Source organism: Pollicipes pollicipes, unplaced genomic scaffold (genome assembly GCF_011947565.3).
Source record: "Pollicipes pollicipes isolate AB1234 unplaced genomic scaffold, Ppol_2.1 Scaffold_5658;HRSCAF=6696_pilon_pilon_pilon, whole genome shotgun sequence".
NCBI classification, from domain to species: domain Eukaryota; kingdom Metazoa; phylum Arthropoda; class Thecostraca; order Pollicipedomorpha; family Pollicipedidae; genus Pollicipes; species Pollicipes pollicipes.
Window position 1 is genome coordinate 28956 of NW_023596729.1, and position 22630 is coordinate 51585.

At 55.0% G+C, this 22630-nt stretch overlaps 1 protein-coding gene across 1 annotated transcript; it reads right to left on the bottom strand.

The window, feature by feature from the left end:
• Window positions 1-985: 985 nt before the first annotated feature.
• Window positions 986-20080, bottom strand: LOC119102125 (uncharacterized). The gene is given in 23 exon segments (XM_037225480.1): window positions 986-1221; window positions 1423-1694; window positions 1934-2125; window positions 2642-2736; window positions 2739-2791; window positions 3240-3476; window positions 3898-4037; window positions 4518-4696; window positions 5153-5276; window positions 5368-5644; window positions 6020-6249; window positions 6313-6404; window positions 10283-10407; window positions 10753-10899; window positions 11225-11330; window positions 11991-12145; window positions 12586-12739; window positions 13657-13808; window positions 15938-16067; window positions 16491-16622; window positions 17063-17180; window positions 17572-17669; window positions 19948-20080. Coding segments are annotated over 23 exon segments (3513 nt in total). The 5' UTR covers window positions 20048-20080; the 3' UTR covers window positions 986-1016.
• Window positions 20081-22630: the final 2550 nt, after the last annotated feature.

Below are 22630 nucleotides of genomic sequence, written 5' to 3' on the forward strand. Positions count from 1 at the left end.
GTCAGCGTCTCCCGTCCCATGGAGCTCCGGGCCCACTCGTGGCTGACGCATGCAGCCCGCCCCGGACAAGAGGGGTGTCGGAAGAATTCAGGATGAAGCAAAATAGAGGATAACAGAGACGGATGCACGCTCACTTAGGTTTGTGAAAGGCATAAGTGACTCCAAGCCTGCCAAAAGTCCCAACTGCGGGCCCTGTGGCAGGCTTCAGGAGAAAAAACGGCTGCGGCAGTAATACATTATTCAGTGAGGGTGAAGTGTTTATTTTTAGATGAAGCTGGCGTCGCATCCTTCAATAAACTTATACTTTAAAGCGATTTACACTAGATCGAAAAGCACGGCCGTCCAACGGCAGTCTCCGCCGAGTCGTGGCCCCGCCGATGGCAGTGGCATCTGTGGGGAACATTTGGAACCACGCCGCCGCGGCAATTGCCGTTGGCAAGGACGGGCAGCGCAGCTGGCCTCGTCACTCGTCGGCGCTTGGATGCCAGCCGCCGGCGACGCAGAGGACTCAGCCTCTGGCAAGATGGCGGCCGGAACACCCGAGCGCGGCGGCCAAGGCCGCCGTCGGTGCGGCCGACGGCGGCGATAACTATTGTAGGTACACACATGAACACGACTACGCCTAGGATAGCAAAAGTACAAAACTGCAGCGCTCCCGTTCACAGTCCGAGCCGCCGTTCTGGCGTCAGAAGCTGGCGTGTGTCGGACTGATCACTCGGGCGGACCCCGCATCAGTACAGTCTCCGGCAGACCCCTCGACGGCGCAGCCCGCACGGTCGGTCGGGGGCGCCCCCTAGCCCTCGCGGTCCATCTGCCTCATCGGCGCGCACTCCTCCAGCTCCAGCTCTTGGCCGCGTCCGCCGCCGGCCGGGGGCACCCCTCGTCCTCCGCACGTCATCCCCTCTCACTCTCACTGCCTGTCTGCTCGGGCGCCGGGGACGCGCCGCGGCGTCGACTGGGGCGGCAGGCCGGCCCGCCGCCGCGCCCGGCGCGCCCCGCCCGTGCTGGCGCGGCCGTCACTGCTGATCGGCGCTGCGCGTCTGGCCGAACTCTGAGGCGGAGACGGAACGCAGGCTGCGCGAGCGCTCGAACAGCGACGGGTCCGTGTAGATGGGCTCGCTCGGGTCGTCGAACTTGCGGCCACGCGGCGCCGGCGGACCGTCCACGTCGTATGCCGGGTTGGCGCTGCCCTGGGGGAAGCTGTGGCCCATCGGAGACGACCTGAGGAAGCATGACACCGGTTATAGCTGTACTACACTTGATACTTTCCGGCACACCAGGAGAAAAGATTCCACAGAAGTGGCGGTCGACACATTTAATATATTTGTGATGGCTATTATTTCATAAATAAATCGAATTAACGGCAGCTAGCTCAGCGGCAGCCATGCCCATCACAGCACCGAGACTGCACTACCCACGCACCGTTTTCCGTGCAGGAAGGAGAATGTGTTCTTGCCGATGCCAGGAGCGGAGAAGGCTCGGGGCAGCGGCGAAGTCATATCGGCGTCTTGATTCTTGTAGGCGAGCAGGCGGCTGCGGCGGAACCAGAGGCCGGCCAGCACGGCGCCCAGCACCATCAGCACCATCAGGACCACCATGGTGGCCAGCAGACCGTAGTACTCGGCCGACGAGATGCAGACATCCTCTGGAACCTTCACCTCCTCGGCCACCAGCTCCTCCCGGGTGTAGAACACCTGCAGGTATAGCACAGGTGGGTTCAGCGTCAGCGCAGCCTTAACACAGCTGGCAGGGGTGTGTGGCGACGGCAGAGGCCCGGCATCCGGCCCATCCCTGCTGCGATGTTACTCCGAGGACTCTCTGAAGATCGGACCCAACCCGCGCCGGCTGCGCGACAGAGACGACCAACCTCCTTCCACCCGTGCTACGAGAGTCGTGCAGGACCAGGCGCGCGTCCGTGGCCGGCTTTACTCACGCTCATCAGTCGCTTGACATACTCCTCGCTGTCCTTGGGGTCGATGTCGGGCCCGATCTCCTCATCCTGCGGCTCCACCGGCTCGTCGGCCGGGTCCGGCAGCGGCAGCTCCTCCGTGGCGTTCTCAGGCAGCGCGCGTCGCCGCCGCCGGCCGAACGACACCTCCTCGCGGCCGTCCACAGCGCAGGTGGCCTGCCACGGACCGGGAGGGCGAGGTCAGGCTCGAACGCGGACCTGGGCGGTACCGCTGACCTCTCGAACGGGTGCGAGATCTCTCTGAGTACTCAAGTACCGGCCTCAATCACATATGCAGGTGCTTGGCATTGACATGTGAGGTTACTGAGGTCAGCAGCATCGTATTGCCCGTCCCAGCCACACTCGTGAACCCAACGGTCTCCGCCTCACACGTGTGCCGGTTTTCACCGCACACCACATCCACAACTGAGAGCCTGAGGCACAAACGGACGCAGACAGAGACTAGAAACTGCTAGAGACTAGCAGGCATACCATCTTAATACACGTCGGCGAGGTCGCGTATCCAGCAACGTTCTCAAACCACACGTTGCCTCTTTGCTCTTCTCCACCCGGTACTCCGACCATTTCACTCAGGATCAACTCGACGTGACGTTTTGATAGCGACGACACTAACATCCACCACGCCAGTTTCCGACCGGTGGGGTGGCCGACGCATGCCGGAGGCGTACTCACCGGACGGCAGCGCTGGCGGCACGGGCGCACGGTCGCCTCGAACAGCAGGTAGTTGGACTGCGGAATCTTGAAGGCGCTGAAGCGAGCCTCCAGCCGTTGCCGTCGCGGGACAGGTCCAGGCCGGGGAAGAGGCGTGGGTCTGTCGGACATCTGGGCAGACAAGCAGCCAGGGTCAGTTCGGTGGCCCGAAAACTAGGTCAGCTTATGTGTCCGTGCGCTCTAGCACTGTCGATGTTCGACGGTGGCCGCGAATACATGTGATTCTGACGCGAGAAATCGATCTAGAATACCTGAACGCACTCTGACATGGAATCAATGCTGTCACACTTTCGCTCCGCCAAACCAGATTGCAGCTTCCTTCAAACATAGCGACATGGCGAGCTTGCTGCCGCCCTGGCGGTCAGTGGCGGCCCTGTCCTACACCCAAGCCCATCCCACAGGCTGCCCATCAGCCGCCCCGGTCGGTGGCGGCCCTGCCCGACACCCAAGCCCATCCCACAGTCTGCCCATCAGCCGCCCCGGTCGATGGCGGCCCTGCCCGACACCCAAGCCCATCTCACAGTCTACCCGCCAGCCGCCCCGGCCGCGCGCCGCCTACCCGTATCTGTCGATCAGCTCGACCGAGCGGCCCGAGTACGGGTCGCGCGCGATGACGTTGGTGGCGAAGATGTCGGTGACCAGGTTGGAGCCGGACTGAGTCTCCAGGCGGAAGGTTAGCGGGTCGCCGACGGCGATGGTCGTGGTCGGCCGGCCTTGGTACAGGATGGCCAGGCGCACGCGCGAGTCCAGCACCTCGCGCGCCGGCAGGTCGATGATGGGCGTCAGCTGGCCGGGGCTGCACGCGATGACGTCATGGGTCAGGCGAGCGCGACGCTGAGCAGCACGTGCGGCGTGACTCGAGACGAAGGGCTGGTTGTGCTGCGCGGCGCAGGCTTGGACTGTTTTCAAGAGTTGCTCAAAACGGCTCGAATTAGCTTACGCCCGAGTCACATGGCCGACACTTTCAGCGTGTATTGTGGTCATAACGTGCTAAGATCTTGCCATTTTTGAATGTCTCAACACCGCTTGAGGCATCGCTGCTGGGATCAACATCCTATCTGTGCTAGAGCGCCACATGGACAAGATACCTCAATTAGGATTTAGCATTTCCATCGGTCAGAAAATGGCAGCGCAGTCGTTCGTTAGTTTACCCGCCGCGTGGTTTGACCACCTTGGAATTTCAGCTCAGCTCAGCCTTCCGACGCCTGCCTTCTCACCTGGCTGAGATATAACCGGATGTGACGACAGCCTCACCCGGCCCTTGAAAGTAGCAGGTCAGGTTGTAGCGCTTGTCGAAGTTGGTCTGCACGTACTCGCTGAACTGGACCACCACGATGTTCTGCATGACGTCTCCGAACTGCCGGGCATGCGTGACAGAGCTCAGGGCAGGCATTGGCACCGCACCCAAGCTCAAGGGGATACGCGTGCTCTAAACAACGCAGCGCCTCACGCGGCTCGGGAGTTGAAGCATGCACGCGCGCGTCGGGGCGTGTTTTATATGGTGTACTAATTAAAGGCCTTGTCATAATGGAGTGAGCTGCGCCTTCGCCATCGAGTTACTTAGAAAGGCATAGACTTTCTTGGAAAGACTCAAGGACACAGATATCACGGTCGTTACAACTAACCGCATTCCAATGGGCTGTAGATCACCTCGCATGGTAAGGCCGCGGCAATTTCTTCCCTCTTATCTGTGCTTTGCGTGGTTCGTACGGGCAAGACCGGCTGAATGGGCCGACAACACCTGACAGGCTGGAATATCCGTCCACCATTGGCCGCGGGCGCACTGTATGCGCGCTGCGAGCCAGTAGGAGCCGTCGGCCAGGGTTAGAGCACCTACCCTCTGCGTGCCGCAGGCAGGGAAGCCGCCGTCGGCGCTGATGCGAAGCGACATGACGCGGTCGCCGCGCCCCACCACGCTGCACTGGTCGTAGTGCCGGTACGTGTACATGCGGCCGTAGAAGGGCGCGTTGGCCTGCAGCGTCAGCTCCATGCCGTTCTCGTCACAGGTGGCGGTCACTGCGACGGCGGGGCAGGCACGGGCAGGGTCAGAAGCCGGCCCGGTGACCGAGACTCGCAGGCAGAGCTAGAGCTCCGGCCAGCGGGTTACCAACTGACATGGAGGCAGGGTGGGGGCTGAGGCAGACACGGGAACACAGACTGATCCGGGGTATGGTGACTAGCATTGTGACCGAGTAAGATTTAATTCAAAGCTAAGTCACGAAGGGGTCAGAAGTCAAAACCGGTATTGCGACGTTTAGCGGCCGCCGGTCAGGATGAACACGTGGAGCACAGGATCTTTCTCTTTTTATCGATCCTTTTCAAGCGGCGCAGCATGGATGCAGCTTAGCAGATGAATAATTCAGTAATAATATGGCAGACAGTAATTAAATGTGCGATTATACGCACACGTGTATATATTCTTTCCTGCATAGGGTGGTCTTATAAGGCTTCACTGAAGCGCGGGTGTCTCACCATCTCCTCCGTCGGTGCTAATGAAGCCTTGTTCGGAGAAACCGCCGCCCCCGCCGACGAAGCCGCCCGGTCTGCCGATCCCGCCTCCGAAACCACCGCCGAGACCGTTCCCGCCTCCGAACCCGCCGCCGCCGCCGAACCCGCCGCCGCCGCCGAACCCACCGCCGCCGCCGAACCCGCCGCCGCCGCCAAACCCGCTGCCACCGCCGAACCCGCCGCCGCCGCCGCTGCCGCCGCTGAAGCTTCCACCACCGCCGCCGAATCCACTGCTGCTGCTGCTGCTGCCAGAGAAGCCGCTGCTGCCTGAGAAGCTGCCGCCACTTCCGCCAGACGGAACCACCGATCTCGTGGTCAATGCAGTTCTCGATGCGCGAGCGGTCGTAGTAGTCGTAATCGCGGTCCATCTCGAAGTACCGGTCCTCGCTGCGCGAGTCGCGCGAGTCGAAGTTGCTCAGCTCGCAGTTGTCCAGAGAGGCGCTCGTTCCGGATGAGCTGCAACGGAATCGGCGAGCTTCGAGATACAAGGTGTAATTGGAAGGCAGCGATCATGTGTGAGTGTTGAGTTTTCGTGCGTTGTGCCTTTCATTCGCGCAGTGGCTGCACCTACATGAACTGGTCAGGAGTTGAGGAGTGAAATAAAAGCAAACATTCAATGTAACTGCTGCCCGTCAAGAAGTGGTCCGAAACTTAATTACTGTAGCTGTCACCAGATGAGGGCACGCTATCATTTACGCGATAGGATTGCCTATACAATAATTGATGTGCGTGGGCCATCCGCTCCCAGCTACTCTAGCATATAGCAGGTTTGATAAAGAACCAAGAGACCAAAGAAAATGAAACAGTCACTGCCACTCGGCTACCCCGCACCTGTATCTGTACGAGAAGGACTTGCAGACAAACTTCTTCGTGCGCACGCACTCTTCCTCGCACTGGCTGAGCGAGGAGACGGACAGCCGGTCACTGGTGTGCTCGGGCCTCAGGCGGCGGCCGGTCTCCTTCAGCGTGAAGCGGTCCTCGAAGCAGCTGCGCGCGCGGCTACCGAACCCGTCGCCGCCGAACCGACCGCCTCCGCCAAACCGGCCGCTGCCGAAGCCTCCGCCGCTGCCGCCGCCGCCGCCGCCGAAGCCGCCGCCGAAGCCGCCGCCGCCGAAGCGTCCGCCGCCGCCGAAGCCTCCGCGCCGGTCGTCGTAACGCCCCTCGTCGCCGTCGAAGGGAACGCGGCTGGAGCCGCCGAAGAAGCCACCGGAGCCGCCTGGTGGCCGCGAGGGAGGTCAGCGGGGAGGGGAGGGACGCCAAACGGGTCAGGTGCTCTCGGCGCCCCCAGTGTCCGCAGATCCGAAGCTGCGTGGAAAGCAAAGCTGCATGTTTATCAAAGCGGTTCTTCTACCACGGACGTGTGATTGCTCATATTCTCTTTATTTGATGAATTCAATAATCATAATTTAAGTTATTCATTCGAATAAGAACTTGGTCTCGCTGTAATCAAAGTAGTTTGTACTGTTTATGCACTTAGATGCTCCTATCAGGCAATATTCTAACATCTTTTCAGCAAACAGCGATGTGATGTTATGCGCAGACGGTTCAGACCAGCGCATATCACGGCTCATGCAGGCTCAAAATGCAATCATACCAAAAACGCCTTCAAGGTGCAGCATCAAGCATCAGCATGCAATCTCAGTTCATCAGGCTTCCCTATCCATGCTGTGGCGACCCAACGCCACGGTCGGAGCAGCCATCGGGAGCATTGCTGTCAGTCATGGACGGAGATGCGTTGCAGACGCGGTATGCTGACGTCGCAAACCGGGCAAACCGATCCGAAGATCCCGGAGAAGGCCAGCAGGATGCGGGGAGATGCAAGTCGATCCATCTACGTCTGCTCTGACTACGGAAAGAAATTCGTAAGAGCGAACTGCAGGAACGTCTAGCTACGCATCATCATGTCGGTAAAGCTGGAAAGCACGCCGGATTCAGAATGTGTCCTCAGCTACCCCCAGCAGGCTCAGTCGCCGCAGTTGGGCAGCCAGGCCCCGCCCTCTTGCGGCCGTCCCGCGCGGCCTCTCTACCGGCCTGGATCGCAAGGCTGGCACCAAGCCTGGGATACGAGCGTCTCCAGGCGCGCATGCGCTGTCCGCATGCAGCGTGTACCTAGCTGCCTGGCCGCCGGCGGTGCGTCGGCGGTCGGCCGCGAGCCGTTGGCCGCGCCACTCGGCCGCTGCAGTGCGGCCCCGTCCTGCTCCGGCAAGCTAGCGTCGCCCGATCCTGTCGAGGCCGCGTCCAAGCCGTCCCCGTCACCAGCGCGCGAGACAAACCGGTGCGCACCTGCGCCGCCGCGCCGGTCGTAGCTCCAGTCTTCCCAGCCACCTCCCTCGGAGATGACGCGGGACTTGCCGCCGCCCGGTCGGTACACGGTCGAGCCGCCCGACGCCCAGCCTCCTGCCGAACCACCACTCCATGAGCCTCTGCCGCCGCCGCTGCCGCCGCCGCCTCCGCCACCACTCCACCAGCCGCCGCCGCGACCGCCACCGCCACCGCCGCCGCCGCCGCCGCCGCCGCCACCGCCACCGCCACCGCCACCGCCACCGCTCCAGCGGCCACCGCCGCCGCTCCAGGATCCGCCGCCGCCGCCGCCGCGCGGCGGGGCTGGACTGGCGTTCGGATCCTCGCCGCCCTCGCTGACCAGAATGACGGTCGGCTTGGGTGGAGGTGCATCAACCCCGATGGTGTTGTCGCCCGGTGCGCCACCGCCGCCTGCCGAGCCGCCGCCACCGCCGCCGCCGCCACCACCCCTGCCGCCGCCACCGCCCCCAAATGAACCGCGCGGACCGTCGCCGCCGGGCCCGCCAGCGCCGCCGCCGCCAAAGCCGCCCGCCGGCCGGGACTGGCCCCATCCGCCAGAGAAGCCGCCGCCGCTCCCGCCAAATGTACCTCTTGACTCATAATAACTGCCGCCGTCGCCTCGTCCTCCTTGGTAGTAGCCGCCGCCGCCTCCGCCGTAGCCGCCGCCGCCGCCGCCGCCGTAGCCGCCCCCGAAGCCGCCGCCACGGCCGCCACCGCCGCCGCCACGGCCGTCGCCGAAGTAAGTACCACCGCCGCCGCCGCCGTAGTAGCCGCCGCCGCCTCTTCCACTGCCACCGAAGCCGCCGCCGCCACCACCATAGTAGCCACCTCCGCCGCGGCCGCCACGACCAAAGAAGCCATCTGGAGAGGGGCAGTATGACGTCACGGGGCACGGTGACGTCACGGTGGTGCGCCCGTCCCTAACCAGTCCGGAGCCCGTATGTTTGCAGCAGCCCGTCTCGACTGGAGTCTTTACCGCCCGGGGCGTTCTCTGTCCGGAGCATCGTCAGTCATGATTCCCCGTCATTGTATGATCTGTTTCTGCCACCAAAATCCACGGTCCGTGGAACCCAGTGGTGGCCCATGTCCGCTGGCAGCTGGTTCCAGTGACGCCACAGGTCGGAGAATCTCCTCTGCTACAGCCCGAGCACCATATGAGCTATCTCTCCTCAACGTACATGGACTAGGACAAATGGGTCACGTGGTGGCGGTCAATCACCCTGGGTCATGGCGTCACCTGACCGGACGGTTCGGTGTCCGATTTCAGGTCATGCTCCTCACGTGACATGTCCAATTGTGTCCTTTGACACCGACGCTCGCTACGCTGTGCTCCGCTCCATGGCGGGGATATGGACCGTCGTTCCGGTAAAAAACCGAAGAGATACGCAAAGTGCAGATCAGATTCGCCGCCCTGGAGGTGCCTACGCTCAGTATGCCTCGGTGCCAACCTTGAGCCATCCAGGTAGATTATATAAGCTCTTTTGGATCACATCAACGACATTTCTCCTTGTCATGTACCCGTAGAAATAATGCTGAAGAATTTGACGCATACCAGTGCAGTGGCTGTATGTGGTTTTGACTTTTGGTGTATTGCCTCATCTGTTTTGAACGTCTTTTTATGCAAAATAATTGTGTGGAATACGTGCCAGCATATCCAGCTCCTCGGCTTAGCGGCCAGGTCGTCTTCCCGGCTAACCTAACCTTATTCCACAAATGGATTTAGTCACAAATTTGGGACATTGTACGCTGCCTTCGGACACAACTTTATAAACTCAAGAAAGTTTGTCCCACAGGTGAAGTATGCACCTCGGTTTTGGCTATAGCCCAATTATGTTGCCTCACTCGTTTAAACGCAAGGTTGACGTAAGCAAAGCATTGCAGCTCAAGCGCCAGTTGTGTCACTAATGGATGCAGCAATCCGGTCTGGGATGGGGCAGACCGTGCTGTCAAATTATGTATATATATATATATATATATATATATATATATATATATATATATATATATATATATATATATGTATATATTATATATATATATGTATATACATATATATTATTTATTATGTATATATATATATATATATACATTATATATATACATATATATATATATATATATATATATATATATATATATATATGAGTGTGTGTGTGTGTGTGTGTCAGGTTCTTTAAAATTGCAACAGATGCTTCCTTCTTTCCTTCGTGTACTTTTCAGTGGATTTTTGCTTTTAACAAAATAGCCCCTTCGCGACCTAACAGACTAAATGGTCGGGACACCGACTCATGCAAACCGCGCAAGTCACTGAACCACATGCGGTACTGAGAAGTGTGTGACGAGGGGCCATGGCTGAATGTCTGCACTCACAGCACGGGAACTTATCGAATATTTGGCCAGTTTCGTCTGAAAGTAGATATGAAAAAGATGAAGACCATGCTGGGAAACTTAAGTGCACGTGCTTTGTTGTCACAGGTCATTCATTGCCGTAACACTAAGCCACTCAATAGTTGCATTGGACTAAATGGCATTCGCAATAGATGACTGGACAAAAAAAAAACAGTTGAAGCGTGCGGTGCAGCTTTGACTTGCATTCCCTGAGGCAAACTGTCTGTTTTTCGTGTTTGTAACCGGATGCAGCTGTTGGCATTAATGAAGAACAAAATATGTTTAACAACTCAAGTCATTCCGTGCCAAAATCTCACCCATCACTTTCCCTCCGACAATCCAGTGATTACATGGGAGCCAGACTGCGATAGTGATGAAAGAAAGACTGTGGTAGATGTGACTTGCCTCCAAGCAGGTTCTCGTAGTAATTGTAGTCATCGTGGTAGACCAGTCGAGCGCCGCCCATGCCGTCCTTCTGGTGGTACAGCTCGCACATGGAGAACCGCTTGCTGTACGTCATGGCTTGGCAGCTGCCGGCCATGAAGGAGACCAGAGTCAGCGTCCAGTCTGATCCATCCGCGCACGAAACTCACTACACCTCTCCTTTCGTGCTTTCAAGGCAAATCCAAAGGCATAAATAAAGTTTAAGCTCATGTAATTTCAAGCTTTCAATCCTCGAGCTTCTCTAGTATCCAACAAGATATAAGTGACAATGGCGTACCATTTAACATCCAGTTCCATCAGCTCGGATAAAAAGCAATGGGCCGGTGGCGGACGATAATAAGAATGCCTCTACTTCAGAAACAGCGCCGTCGCACTCGATGCAGCCAGCGGGCCGGCCGCCTGCCCTGCTGGCGTGGAGCTAGCCCACTCACCCTGGCGTCTGGAGGCAGGCCAGCATGCACATCCTGTCAGAGGTGTCGGGCAGCTGGGTGATCACCTGGGCACCCTCCAGACGGTTGCGGCTGTACCGGCGGAACGCCGTCACGTACTCGCGGTCCGCCTCCCGGTGCAGGCCCTCTCTGGGGTGGGTGGGCACGCGGGTCAGGTCAGGCACGGACAGATTAGGGCAGGTCAGATTAGAGAGGTGGACTCACTCTGATGTGGAAATGTCTACGGGGTTTTGAGTGTGTGTGACAGCGCTTTCTTACCAAAATTGAGTAAGACGCACGCGAGGTTTAGGGTTGAAATATCACTGGATTGGAACTACAACAGGAGGGGGCGATCAGCCTGGTGACTCGAGACACATACACTGCCGACACCGGCTACAGTTTTGAGACGGCGAGCGACTGGCTGCTCAGATACCGGCGGTGCCGTCGCCCCTGCGCCGGGCAGGCCGAGACGCACCTGAAGAAGACCTGGTCGTCGCCGCCGGGTGCCGGTCGCCGCCCGTCGGCGCCGTCGCCGTCGGCGTTCCGTCCCGCCCCGGTTCGGTCCGACAGCTGCTGTATCACTGCAGGAGAGGACGGCCGCCGTCACCGTCACGCAGCGGAAGGCGCACCTGCCACTGATACCCGCCGAAGACTACACACATACACAAACACACACACACACACACAAAGTTAGAGCGAGAGAGGGGGGAGAGAGAGGGCAGGGAGAGAGAGAGAGAGAGGGGGGGGAGAGAGAGAGAGGGAGAGAGAGAGAGAAAGGGAGAGGAGAGAGAGAAAGGAGAGAGAGAGAGAGAGAGAGAGAGAGAGAGAGAGAGAGAGAGAGAGGGGGGGGGGGGGGGGAGAGAGAGAGACAGAGAGACCGTGTGACCACTCTTTGTACACAGGAGCCGATCTTACACCTGGCAGACACAAATCAGATACCGACCGGACACTGTTTACATGTCGGCCAATGGCTGGCCAGGGCCAGTTATCCTACAAGTATCAATAGTTTTAAATACCACGCCTACAGATTTTTTGCGTAATACCATACATCTCCGTGGTTTATGCTGAAATGCACCCCAGCCACCGACGACTCGACCTCATCATCTGGCAGTGCCGCGGCTGGCCAGCAGCTGACAGTGCCGCAGCTGGCAGCGCCGCAGCTGGCCAGCGGCCAACGGTACCGCAGCTGGCCAGCAGCCGACAGCCCTCGCTCAGTCTCCCCGGAAGTGGCGACTCCTCACCGTGGTCGAGACACATGAGCTCCATGAGGTTGGTGTCGTCGCGGCTGTCAGCGCCCCGCGTCTCTGGCGACACGCTCAGACTGTCGTCCTCCAGCAGGTAGCAGTCGCCCGTCTCGTTGGTCAGTGGCTTGTACTCCAGCGCCCGGCAGAAGATCCTGGCGGGGGGGGGGGGGGTGGGAGTGCGCGTCAGTGCCTCGCACTCGTCCTGAGCGATCAGTCAAGCAGCATGTTTTTTGGTTTGGTTTTGCAAGCAAGCAATTTGGTTCGCCTTTTTAGCGCTTAGTCGTTCTGGCGCAATTGTAAGATGTGGGTGACGGCTCGCATTACCTTCGCGCTCCTACAACACGCTTCGTTGCATTCCAGATGTGTAACACATATCTTTGTATTCCTGTTTGATCTTTCAAAAAATATACATTCACTTAAAAAGGTGTTCAGACCACTGAAACCATACTTTGTAAGCAAAGAAGCGCACTGATCTTTGAAAATAAGTGCAGTAAGACCACTATGCCTCAAAGCAAATGCACAATTTCTTATAAGCTTGTTAAACATTTCTGCTTCATCGTAGGGTACTGGCGGTGCGGGCAGCTCCACTCACTGCTGGTGCTCGGCGCACTGCCTCTTGCACTCCTTGACCGAGAGGTCGCGGACGCGCGTGGGCTTGTTGGGCGTGCGGAGCGAGCGGTTGGCCTCCTCGACGAAGATGAGGTGGTCGGGCCGCTCGCACCGGCGCGACTCTGTGATGGACACGGCTGGTCAGGGTGAGCGGCGTTAGCATCAGGAAGTGGAGGCGGGGCGACGGCGGGCGACGGCGCCGCACGCGGAGACGGCCAAGAGAAGCGGAACGAATGCGAGGCAGCCAACGGAGCGGGCAAGAACGGAACAGAACAAGCCGGTGGCTGGCGCTAACCAAACACAAGTGAGGGCGGAAAAGAATACGAGTGCAGACACAGCAAAACGTAGGCATGCGGGCTTGCTTGTTAAAAAGGCACGGTAAGCAGAGCACGTAACACATAGTAATGATTATGTACAATGAGAGTACTAAGCGATGAGGACACAGCAAACTCATTCATAAACCCACGGTTGAAAGGCATAACGTTCTCCCATTATTGTTTACCGTTTTTTACGCGTCCCATGAGGAATGATCATGTCTACAATCACTACACGTATGCACTAATAGCCTGCTAATAAATAACAATGCACTTAACCACACCTATTTACGTTGGGCAGCAGCGTGAAGAAGTAAAAGTGTGCCACATATTTTTCATTCGCAAGCTGCGGGTACGAAACATACCTCATAATTTGGGTTACCTGTTAATATTAAGGCACTGCGATGCATCACTTTATCTCATAATCTTGACTAGCCAGGTAAAGAGGCGCAATCTGCCGAGTAGTTAATGCCTTCGGCACACACATGGGGGCCCGGGTTTATATCCCCGTTACGCCATGGCCCCTGAGCGCTACTATGCATAGCCTACGGGAGGCCTTTGCGGTCGCTACCGCTCCATGACAGGGTGCGCGAAAACGTGCGTCGTGCTCCTGTACAAATATTTACCAGGTGAGAGCTCACCAGTTTACCATCTACCAGAAACAGTGGCATCACTCCACTGTGCTGGTGCACTCGCCCTAACTAAACCACTCTACTCCTGGTGAGCTGTCGGGTACTCACTCTCAAGGCACATGTTCTCGATGTACTCCTCGCCGGCCTTATCGACAAAGAGCGCCGGGGCGGAGCGCCACGTGATCGGGCACATGAAGCAGGTCTGGTTGACAGAGTTGTACGAGGCCGACCGGCACACCTCGTCCTCAGAGTTCAGACACCTGCGGCCACACACACCTTGTCCTCAGAGCTCAGACACCTGCGGCCCCAGACACCTCGTCCTCAGAGTTCAGACACCTGTGGCCACACACACCCCGTCCTCAGAGTTCAGACACCTGCGGCCACACACAACTCGTCCTCAGAGTTCAGACACCTGTGGTCACACACACCCCGTCCTCAGAGCTCAGACACCTGCGGCCACACACACCTCGTCCTCAGAGCTCAGACACCTGCGGCCACACACACCTCGTCTTTAGAGTTCAGACACCTGCGGCCACACACACCTCGTCCTCAGAGTTCAGACACCTGCGGCCCCAGACACCTCGTCCTCAGAGCTCAGACACCTGGGGCCACACACACCTCGTCCTCAGAGTTCAGACACCTGTGGCCACACACACCTCGTCCTCAGAGTTCAGACACCTGCGGCCCCAGACACCTCGTCCTCAGAGTTCAGACACCTGTAGCCACACACACCCCGTCCTCAGAGTTCAGACACCTGCGGCCACACACAACTCGTCCTCAGAGTTCAGACACCTGTGGGCACACACACCCCGTCCTCAGAGTTCAGACACCTGCGGCCCCAGACACCTTGTCCTCAGAGTTCAGACACCTGTGGGCACACACACCCCGTCCTCAGAGTTCAGACACCTGTTGCCACACACACCCCGTCCTCAGAGTTCAGACACCTGTAGCCACACACACCCCGTCCTCAGAGTTCAGACACCTGTGGCCACACACACCCCGTCCTCAGAGTTCAGACACCTGCGGCCACACGCACCTCGTCCTCAGAGTTCAGACACCTGTGGTCACACACACCTCGTCTTTAGAGTTCAGACACCTGCGGCCACACAAAGCGGTCGACTTGATACACGCTGGGCTGCTGCTGATGTAAAAAAGCTATCTTGAGAACCCCTTGAGTCTCAAGACTCTCACCTGAAATTTATACCTGAGTGCATTTAAATCGCGTTGAAAGTATGATCATGTTGCAGGTGGCAGCGCTGTGATCGTAGAGCTATCCAGTTTTTTAATTCGCATCTTATGGTCAACGGCAAAATATCTTAACACGCGCTCGAGTGGGGTTCAACGTGAAAAATGAATGGCAGATCTTCTGATGCAACAAAATTAAATTTAACTTGTTAGGCTGCTGACCTTTGGGAGGTCAAAGTCAGGCCATGTCTGTGAGCGAAGAGCATTTCTAAGGAATCGGTCTATGTGATGCAACAACGGAGTGTTAGACAAAGCCATACCTATCTGAAAGTCTTTTAGACAACAAACCAATTAAAGATATAATAACAAAAACTAATTGACCTAGGGTCAGGTATGAAGGTTACACCGAGGCCAAAACTAGCCTGCCTTTTTACTCAAGGGCTTGGCTTTGTGGGATAGTTTCTGTTGCTCATTTTCAATCTCTGAATGACAGGCACCGAAACAGAATGTTCCATGGACTTTTTAAAGGTCAGAGTAGGTCACTGACCTAAAATGACTGAGGTCAACATCTAGGCCTGGGAGCACTTAAGACACCAATCTGGAGTTTGACCTTGTTTACATTATCTGACCACAAGGTCATGACCTAGGAACTTTAAATTTTGATTCAAATGAGTTTACGTACAGGCCAATCCACCCTGTGAATTTTGTGTCTCTTGGTATTTTAGTTTGTTAGGTCTCAGGGGTCAAGCTGACCCTCATCCGAGCAAAGAATATTGAACCGGCTACCCAGGTGCGTGTTAATCAAAATCATTCCTCGTCAAGTTTGGTTGAAGCTTGCCGTTCCTTACAAACAAGGCTGTACTCGGCGTCCTCTTGTTAATAACATCGCATCATCTACTAGTTAAACCATCGAGATTTTTAACGGACAGCCGAAATCATGTTCTGGCCGTCATACAACCCTACCCGATTCAGAATAGCCGTCGATATTGGGCTAAAAGTCCATAATTCTCTAGTCTTTTTTGCAGCGTTCTGTAAAGAGAGTTACACCGCTGCGCTGGTGTGAATACGACGCCAGTCACTGCCGGTATGGCGGTAGTCGTCCTGCCGCGGTCTGGCAGCGCACCCCGGTGGGTCCAGTGGACCAGGTGGGAGTCGCCCGGTGGGCCCAGTGGTCCAGGGGACTCAGTCGACTCAGGTGACTCACATGCGCTCGCACGTCAGCCGGTCCTCGACTCGTCGCTCGGTGCAGTTGTTCCGCTGGGGTCGGAAGCTCTTCTCCAGATGACGCTCGAAGACGTACATCCGCTCGGGACAGTGTCGGCTGATGGGCTGAGCTGGAGAGAGGGGGGGGGGGCGAGAGGTCAGACACAGACGAAACTGGGTCACATGCTCCCAACTCGATAGCGTCGAGCGTACAAAAGAAACAGGACGCGTCACTTGGAAAACGCCACGCACTTGCGAACAGCTAATGCTTAGCAGACGTAACCTTTAAGAATGGGATAATTCCTTAGACAACCGTCCTTGTCTGGTGTGTGAGTACGCAAGCAACGCTCAGGCCTTCTGATTATCTGACCGTTGATTATCTGACCGTTGAGAGCACTACTGTTAGACCACCGGGTCCTCCCGACAGCACTGCCTGAAATGCAAACTAGTCGGGTACATTTTTCCGCACCAAAATTTCCAAAAAGCTTGTAGGCACCAGTTAAATAGCGCATTTGCCGCGAGTGTATTGCCTGTGTGATCGGGCTTCCACTCACAGGGCATGCAGACTTTGTTGAAGTGGATGTAGCCAGGCACGCGGACGAAGGTGCCGATGCCGTCTGGGGTCGCCTTCTCTTCCGTCAGGTAGCACATAGACGAGTCGTACTGGCCATTGCCGTACGGTTCGCCTGGGGACAGAGACGTGTTGGCTTGAAGGCGACGAGGGACATGTCGTATGGTTACCATGTGATATAGCTCCAGGAGCTATGTCGTGTGGTACTTCGAGCTGGGTGGGTCAGTTACCCTTGACAGCTTTAATCATCTGTGGTTTAGCGACACTGCCAGCATCTGAGGACGTTGAGAGTCGTGACCTATCACGCCGACTGGCAGACGCCGATGAAACTTTTGGCTGGCGGCTAGGTTCGAACCCACGGTCCCTCGCACACGGCAGTGCACGAGAGCCCTATCACATCGGCCGGCCTGTCCGCTTCTTGCTGTTTGAGTGTGATGATGTGCTGTGGGTCCAAGCTCGGCCCAGGTCATCCGAGGTCATCCGAGCGGTGCCCAGCAAGCGTCAGCTGAGCGCAGGCGGCTCTCCCGCACCGCTCGTGATGAGGGTCCCGCTTACCGGGGTGGAAGTCGATCGATCCGCAGGGTCGCAGCAGGTTGTTTTGGATCGTTAGGTCCTTCAGGCATGCGCGCTGACATTCCTCGAGCAGTTGTAGCGGCAGCACAGACTTCGTCGACTGCAACAGCCGGCAATAAACGGCTGATTTGCGCCCACTCAGCAGACACGTTCCAACGTGAGTTGGCAGAGCGCGAACACCACTCCAAGACGGGGCTGGAGCTAATGTGTGTGATTTGGTTGGTTGGCACTGAACGAATGGATTAGTGGTTACCACTTTGTCGTAAGTTTATGGGAAGTAGCTCGAACTATTTTTAGACAGACAGCAAAACAATGGAGTGGAGAGGCTTTGTTATTTTAGCGGTTGAGTGATTATGTAGGGTGAGCTGCGGAGCAAACTGCAGGAAAGCTCCCTCCGGAGCGTGACATACTCGGAATAATAATCATACGATTATGCAGCAGCAACACACACTTTTGAGGTCGTGTTCGTCACATGCGGCCGATGGTCCCACCTGGTCCTGGTCGTATCCCTGCAGTTGGTATCCTGGTATCCTTTCGTAGACAAGCTGGCCCTTGCCGTTGTCGCAAGTGGCAATCTCTGTAGTTGCAGCTGCAACGAAAATAGCGTCTGAGTCCAGTTCCCATGACAGACTTTGTCTTCATCACTATGCAGCCTATCATGCTTATCCATCATGCATTCCACGTTACTGCCTCATTATGACCCATAACGTGACCAGCATTCCTTGATTTTAGTCGGATTTGTAATGGTCCCAGAAAACAAGCAGTGTTCACTAGAGCCATGATGGAATGTAATCCTAAGTTAAAAAAGTTTATGCTCGAATTGTATCAAGACCAACATACATTTACCAAACCAGAATGATTCTGGAGTGTGATTCATTTCCAGTTGTCTTAACTTATTACTTACACGTGACGATTACGCATATTGGAGTAATTTTATCCAGGTGAATCCAAATCAGTGTAGTACAAATAAATAGATATTCATATAATCCAATATTGTATATCATGGTATATATATATATATATATATATATATATATATATATATATATATATATGCTCTGATTGGACAGGACTACATTCAGAATTGACACGAATCAAACAGATCCTGGTGAACAACGGTTTTTCAAATTCTGACATTGAAAACGAGACACAACGACATATGACAAGACACTTTGACAGCAAACCAAGGCAAGACATCCAACCGACCGTCAAACTGTACCATCAAAATCAAATGACATCTGCTCACAAACAGGATGAAAAAGCTTTACGGGAAACTATCTCTCAACATGTTAAAGGCAAAAACGACCACAAAATAGACATTGTCATTTACTATTGTAATAAGAAGATATCGAACTTTCTTATGAGAAACAGTCCAGACAAACACGACAAACTGAAATGCACCAATGTAGTGTATCAATTCCAATGCAACATCGAAGGCTGCAGACTTCGTCCCACACACTACATTGGTGTGACCACAACGACACTCTCACGACGCCTGACAATGCACTTACGTGACGGGGCACCTCTGGACCACATGCGACAGGAACACGACATGACATTGACACGACAACAACTGACAGACAGCACTGACATTTTACGGACGTGCAGTGACAGAAGGCGCCTTCAAATTTGGGAAAGCATATTCATTAACGAACTCTCTCCGGCCTTAAACAGACAGACAAATTCTTGCAGAACTCTTGAGCTACTAAATGGTGGGCGGCGAGCACTTCTGATGTGATTGTGACAATAGTGTTCCCATTGTGTCTTTGTGATGTTCCCATTATGAGTGTTTCTTACATGTATGAAGATGAAAATAGCAATCCGTCTTACTTCAATTAGTTGTGCTTCATTTATGTTCTCCGCACTAAAAGATGTTTTCCAACAGTAGTGCACAATTTTTCATCCTTTAAAACTAAAAACTGATTTCTTGTGCAATTTAGTCTTCTCCGAAGATGAGATAAGATCTCGAAACGTTAGAATGGAAGGAGTGATGAATATATGAGTAATTTTGTGCGAACCATCTTTAATCTAAGCGATGACGCAAAGTCAAAGGCCCGGAAACTAGAACGATGCATCAAAAGGCTCGTTAATGATGAGTCAGCAGTTATTTTTAATCAAACATGTATCAAAGAAAGAATTCTGCCAAAATATTCCAACATATATATATATATATATATATATATATATATATATATATATATATATATGTCGCTTATTCGGGTTTTGGTCGTGTGCGCGTCACAACCCAATTTTTCTCCTTGGAATTCCTGGAGTCTGAACCGGCGTTTTATTGCGGGACGACAATCAGTCGACGGACATGATCGAGCTCGAGATGCGTGCTACTGGAGACTGCAGAGCGGCATGCGCAGGCATCCTCGGAGACCGCGCCACTGCCCTGCCGCTAACTTTTCAGAAAGGATCGCAGCCGAACTTCTAACTTCAGGATAGCCACAGTTTAAAAAGGTCGGTAGTCCGATGCGAACGACACTCAGGAATAAACAAATGTTACTAGCTTAACAGGAAAGCGATAATATTTTCCGTTTGACTGAGGCGGTCTGGTGTGAATTATTGCTGAAACACTTCCGTTTTATGTGAACAAAAGTCACTGCATAGCAGGCATCAGGGCTCGATCATTAAAGAGTAGTTATAGGGGAGATCGTGCAGCACCAAAGTCCACCAACAAATACCGTATATCTGAGTCATCAAATAGATATGAGCTGCCCGACAAGATTCGTCTTATTCGATGGTGTTGTAACGAGTGACATCCATTTGAATGCATAGTGCCAAGCCTTTTCTCAGGTAGCAGTTCGGACGTAATGTCGTCACTGTTGAGAAGCATAAGCGGCGCTGGCACCAGCCTGGTATACCTTTGCGGGCTGACGGAACCTCGGGCCCAGTCGTGTTGGCCGGCACAGTGAGATTCATCGCAGCGCTCAGCAGAGCAATGGTCGGCGACCAGATCATCATGATGACGTCACAGCTTCAGCGCCGTCCCAGGGTCGTTTGCACTTGACGCAGCCAGCCGTGCAAAGTTCCCCGTCAAACAGCCCCAGTCATGCCGCTAACGAGCCCAGCGCATACCGGGGCAGGGCCCGACACCAGGCAGCGAGGGTACGCCGCGGGTCACCGCCACCGGGCTCTGTCAGCCACCGTCACCCCTGCTGCCGGGAGCCGGCGCCGCTCCGCCGCCTTCTCCAGCCGAACCCGCCGCCCCGCCCACGACCGCGCCGCCGCCGCCGCCGAGCACCGCCAAGCACCGGCCAACACCGCCCAACACCGTCACAGGCACCGCACCGCAGCGCGCGCGGCAGCCGACGCGCCGTCCGTCCTACCCGCTCCGCTCGGTCGGACAGCGGCGGATCGGTGGCCGGCCCGCGAGCCAATCTGGCGCGCCCCACCAGCACCGATCATTTGGCGCGCCCGCCGCCGCCCGCGCCACGTGACTTCCGATTGGCGCGCCCGGGCGCGCGCAAAACTCGCCGACGCGTCGCGGCACGTAGCGTAGCAGGGGATGCGCCGAAAAAAGCGCCTCAGCGTGCGTGACGGACGGTGGAGCGGTGGGGCCCGCTGCGCGCCGGCGAGCGAGACCGTGCAGAGGGGAGAGAGAGGCGCAGATACCGATTCGAAAACGTGGTGGTCGGGGCGGGGGACGGGCAGAGAGACCAAACTCAACTTCTCGTTATTCGTCCCAAACCTGTTTTTTTGCAAGGCAGTCGTATTTTTCGTCAGATTTTACGCTGCATTTCACGTCGCGACTAGCGCGGTGCTGGCCAAGCGATTTTCTGAGAACTTCTCCCACGGCACCAGAATATTGGTATAAATCTAAGCGGTCATGAATTGTCCAACACAAGCGCATGAACCTGACCCTGATTTTTTGCCGGTGATTGGTGTTGCATGATAAAAGCCAAATCATTCTGCCCATTCCAGATGCCCCTATCGCGTGACCATGTTTTTTAGTAAAACTTGTCGCCAGGATACACGAAGGGAAGACCGGACTGGAAGCGTCTGACATTTGTCTCACAGCTTCAAATTAGAACATTTTTCGAAATTTTCGAATGTCATCCAGGAGAAAAAGATCGATATCCTTACGATGCACGCAAATATCTTAACTTAAGTAACCAATATTGCTCATCAGATGTCAAAGCTCACCCCGAGACACGGGCTGCTTGCATTCATCGCGAGAATCGGATGCAACATAAAACATGCCGCAAAGACCGAGCAAAAATAGCATACAATATCTGTTTTGCAAAGCGGACATAGCCTGATATGAACTGACACAGCTGTTTTTTCTTCAAAATACGCGCGCCACATGTATTATCAACCCCGTCCAATCTTGTGTAGGTGCTATTCATAATCTTTGGGTGCAGGAAAACTGCTTGGAAAGCAGCAATGTCCTCGATGATGTTCAGTCTTGCTCCATTTTCGCTGATGGCAGGCTATCAGTGACCCAATCCGACCGACGGAAGTGATGCAAGCAACCATCAGGGACTCTCACGCACCTGAACACATGCAAATCGTGTCCCATATTCAAACGCAAGCGCGGAAGTGATGTATCTTGAGCTCATTGGTAAACGAGCGCATGATTTAGTTTATTCAGGTATGGCATGCACTCAATAGTGACAAGCTGACGCAAAGGGCACAGGGGTTAAAATATTGCGTTACAAGGAACAATACATCTGATCTCTATGCGCGTAATGAGAGAGGAATTCTATTTGGACTGTTCCTCGGAGGTTGTTTTCTTGGGCATACCTTTCGAGGCATTGACATAAACGTAACAATCATTATCTAACTAGGCCGGTCTACCGTGCGATATGTTATCTAACTAGGCCGGTCTACCGTGCGATATGTTATTTAACTAGGCCGGTCTACCGTGCGATATGTTATTTAACTAGGCCGGTCTACCGTGCGATATGTTATTTAACTAGGCCGGTCTACCGTGCGATATGTTATCTAACTAGGCCGGTCTACCGTGCGATATGTTATTTAACTAGGCCGGTCTACCGTGCGATATGTTATTTAACTAGGCCGGTCTACCGTGCGACACGTTATCTAACTATGCCGGTCTACCGTGCGATATGTTATCGTAACATTTTGGCGACCAAAATTGTTTCTGACAAGTTCCTCAAAGCTGGGTGTTGCTGCCTGCGAAACGACGCCTCCGAGTAATCCAGATGAATTCGTACTAAATGGAGAGATATATTTACTCTGAGTGGTTTCAAATTACTCGCGGATTTTTTGCAGCAAGTAAAAATATGAATCGTTGAGACATGCATGCATATGTCGCAACCGCAGACGTGACGCATATTCATGCATTGTTGAGAGCGCTGAGCATGATGATGATAGTGGGATTTCAGTGTAGAAACCGGTAGCATGCAATCATGATTCATAGCTTGCGATTATCTTCGCCGCCCACTCCAGCGCTAGGAGACAGTATTTCTAAAAAGGTTTTGCTTAAAGATGACCTCTTTTGAAGGTTGGCGTTGGTTGGACTTGGAAGGCACTGTGAAAAACTCCATACGCTCAACAGATGTTAGGGTATGTATGTTCTCA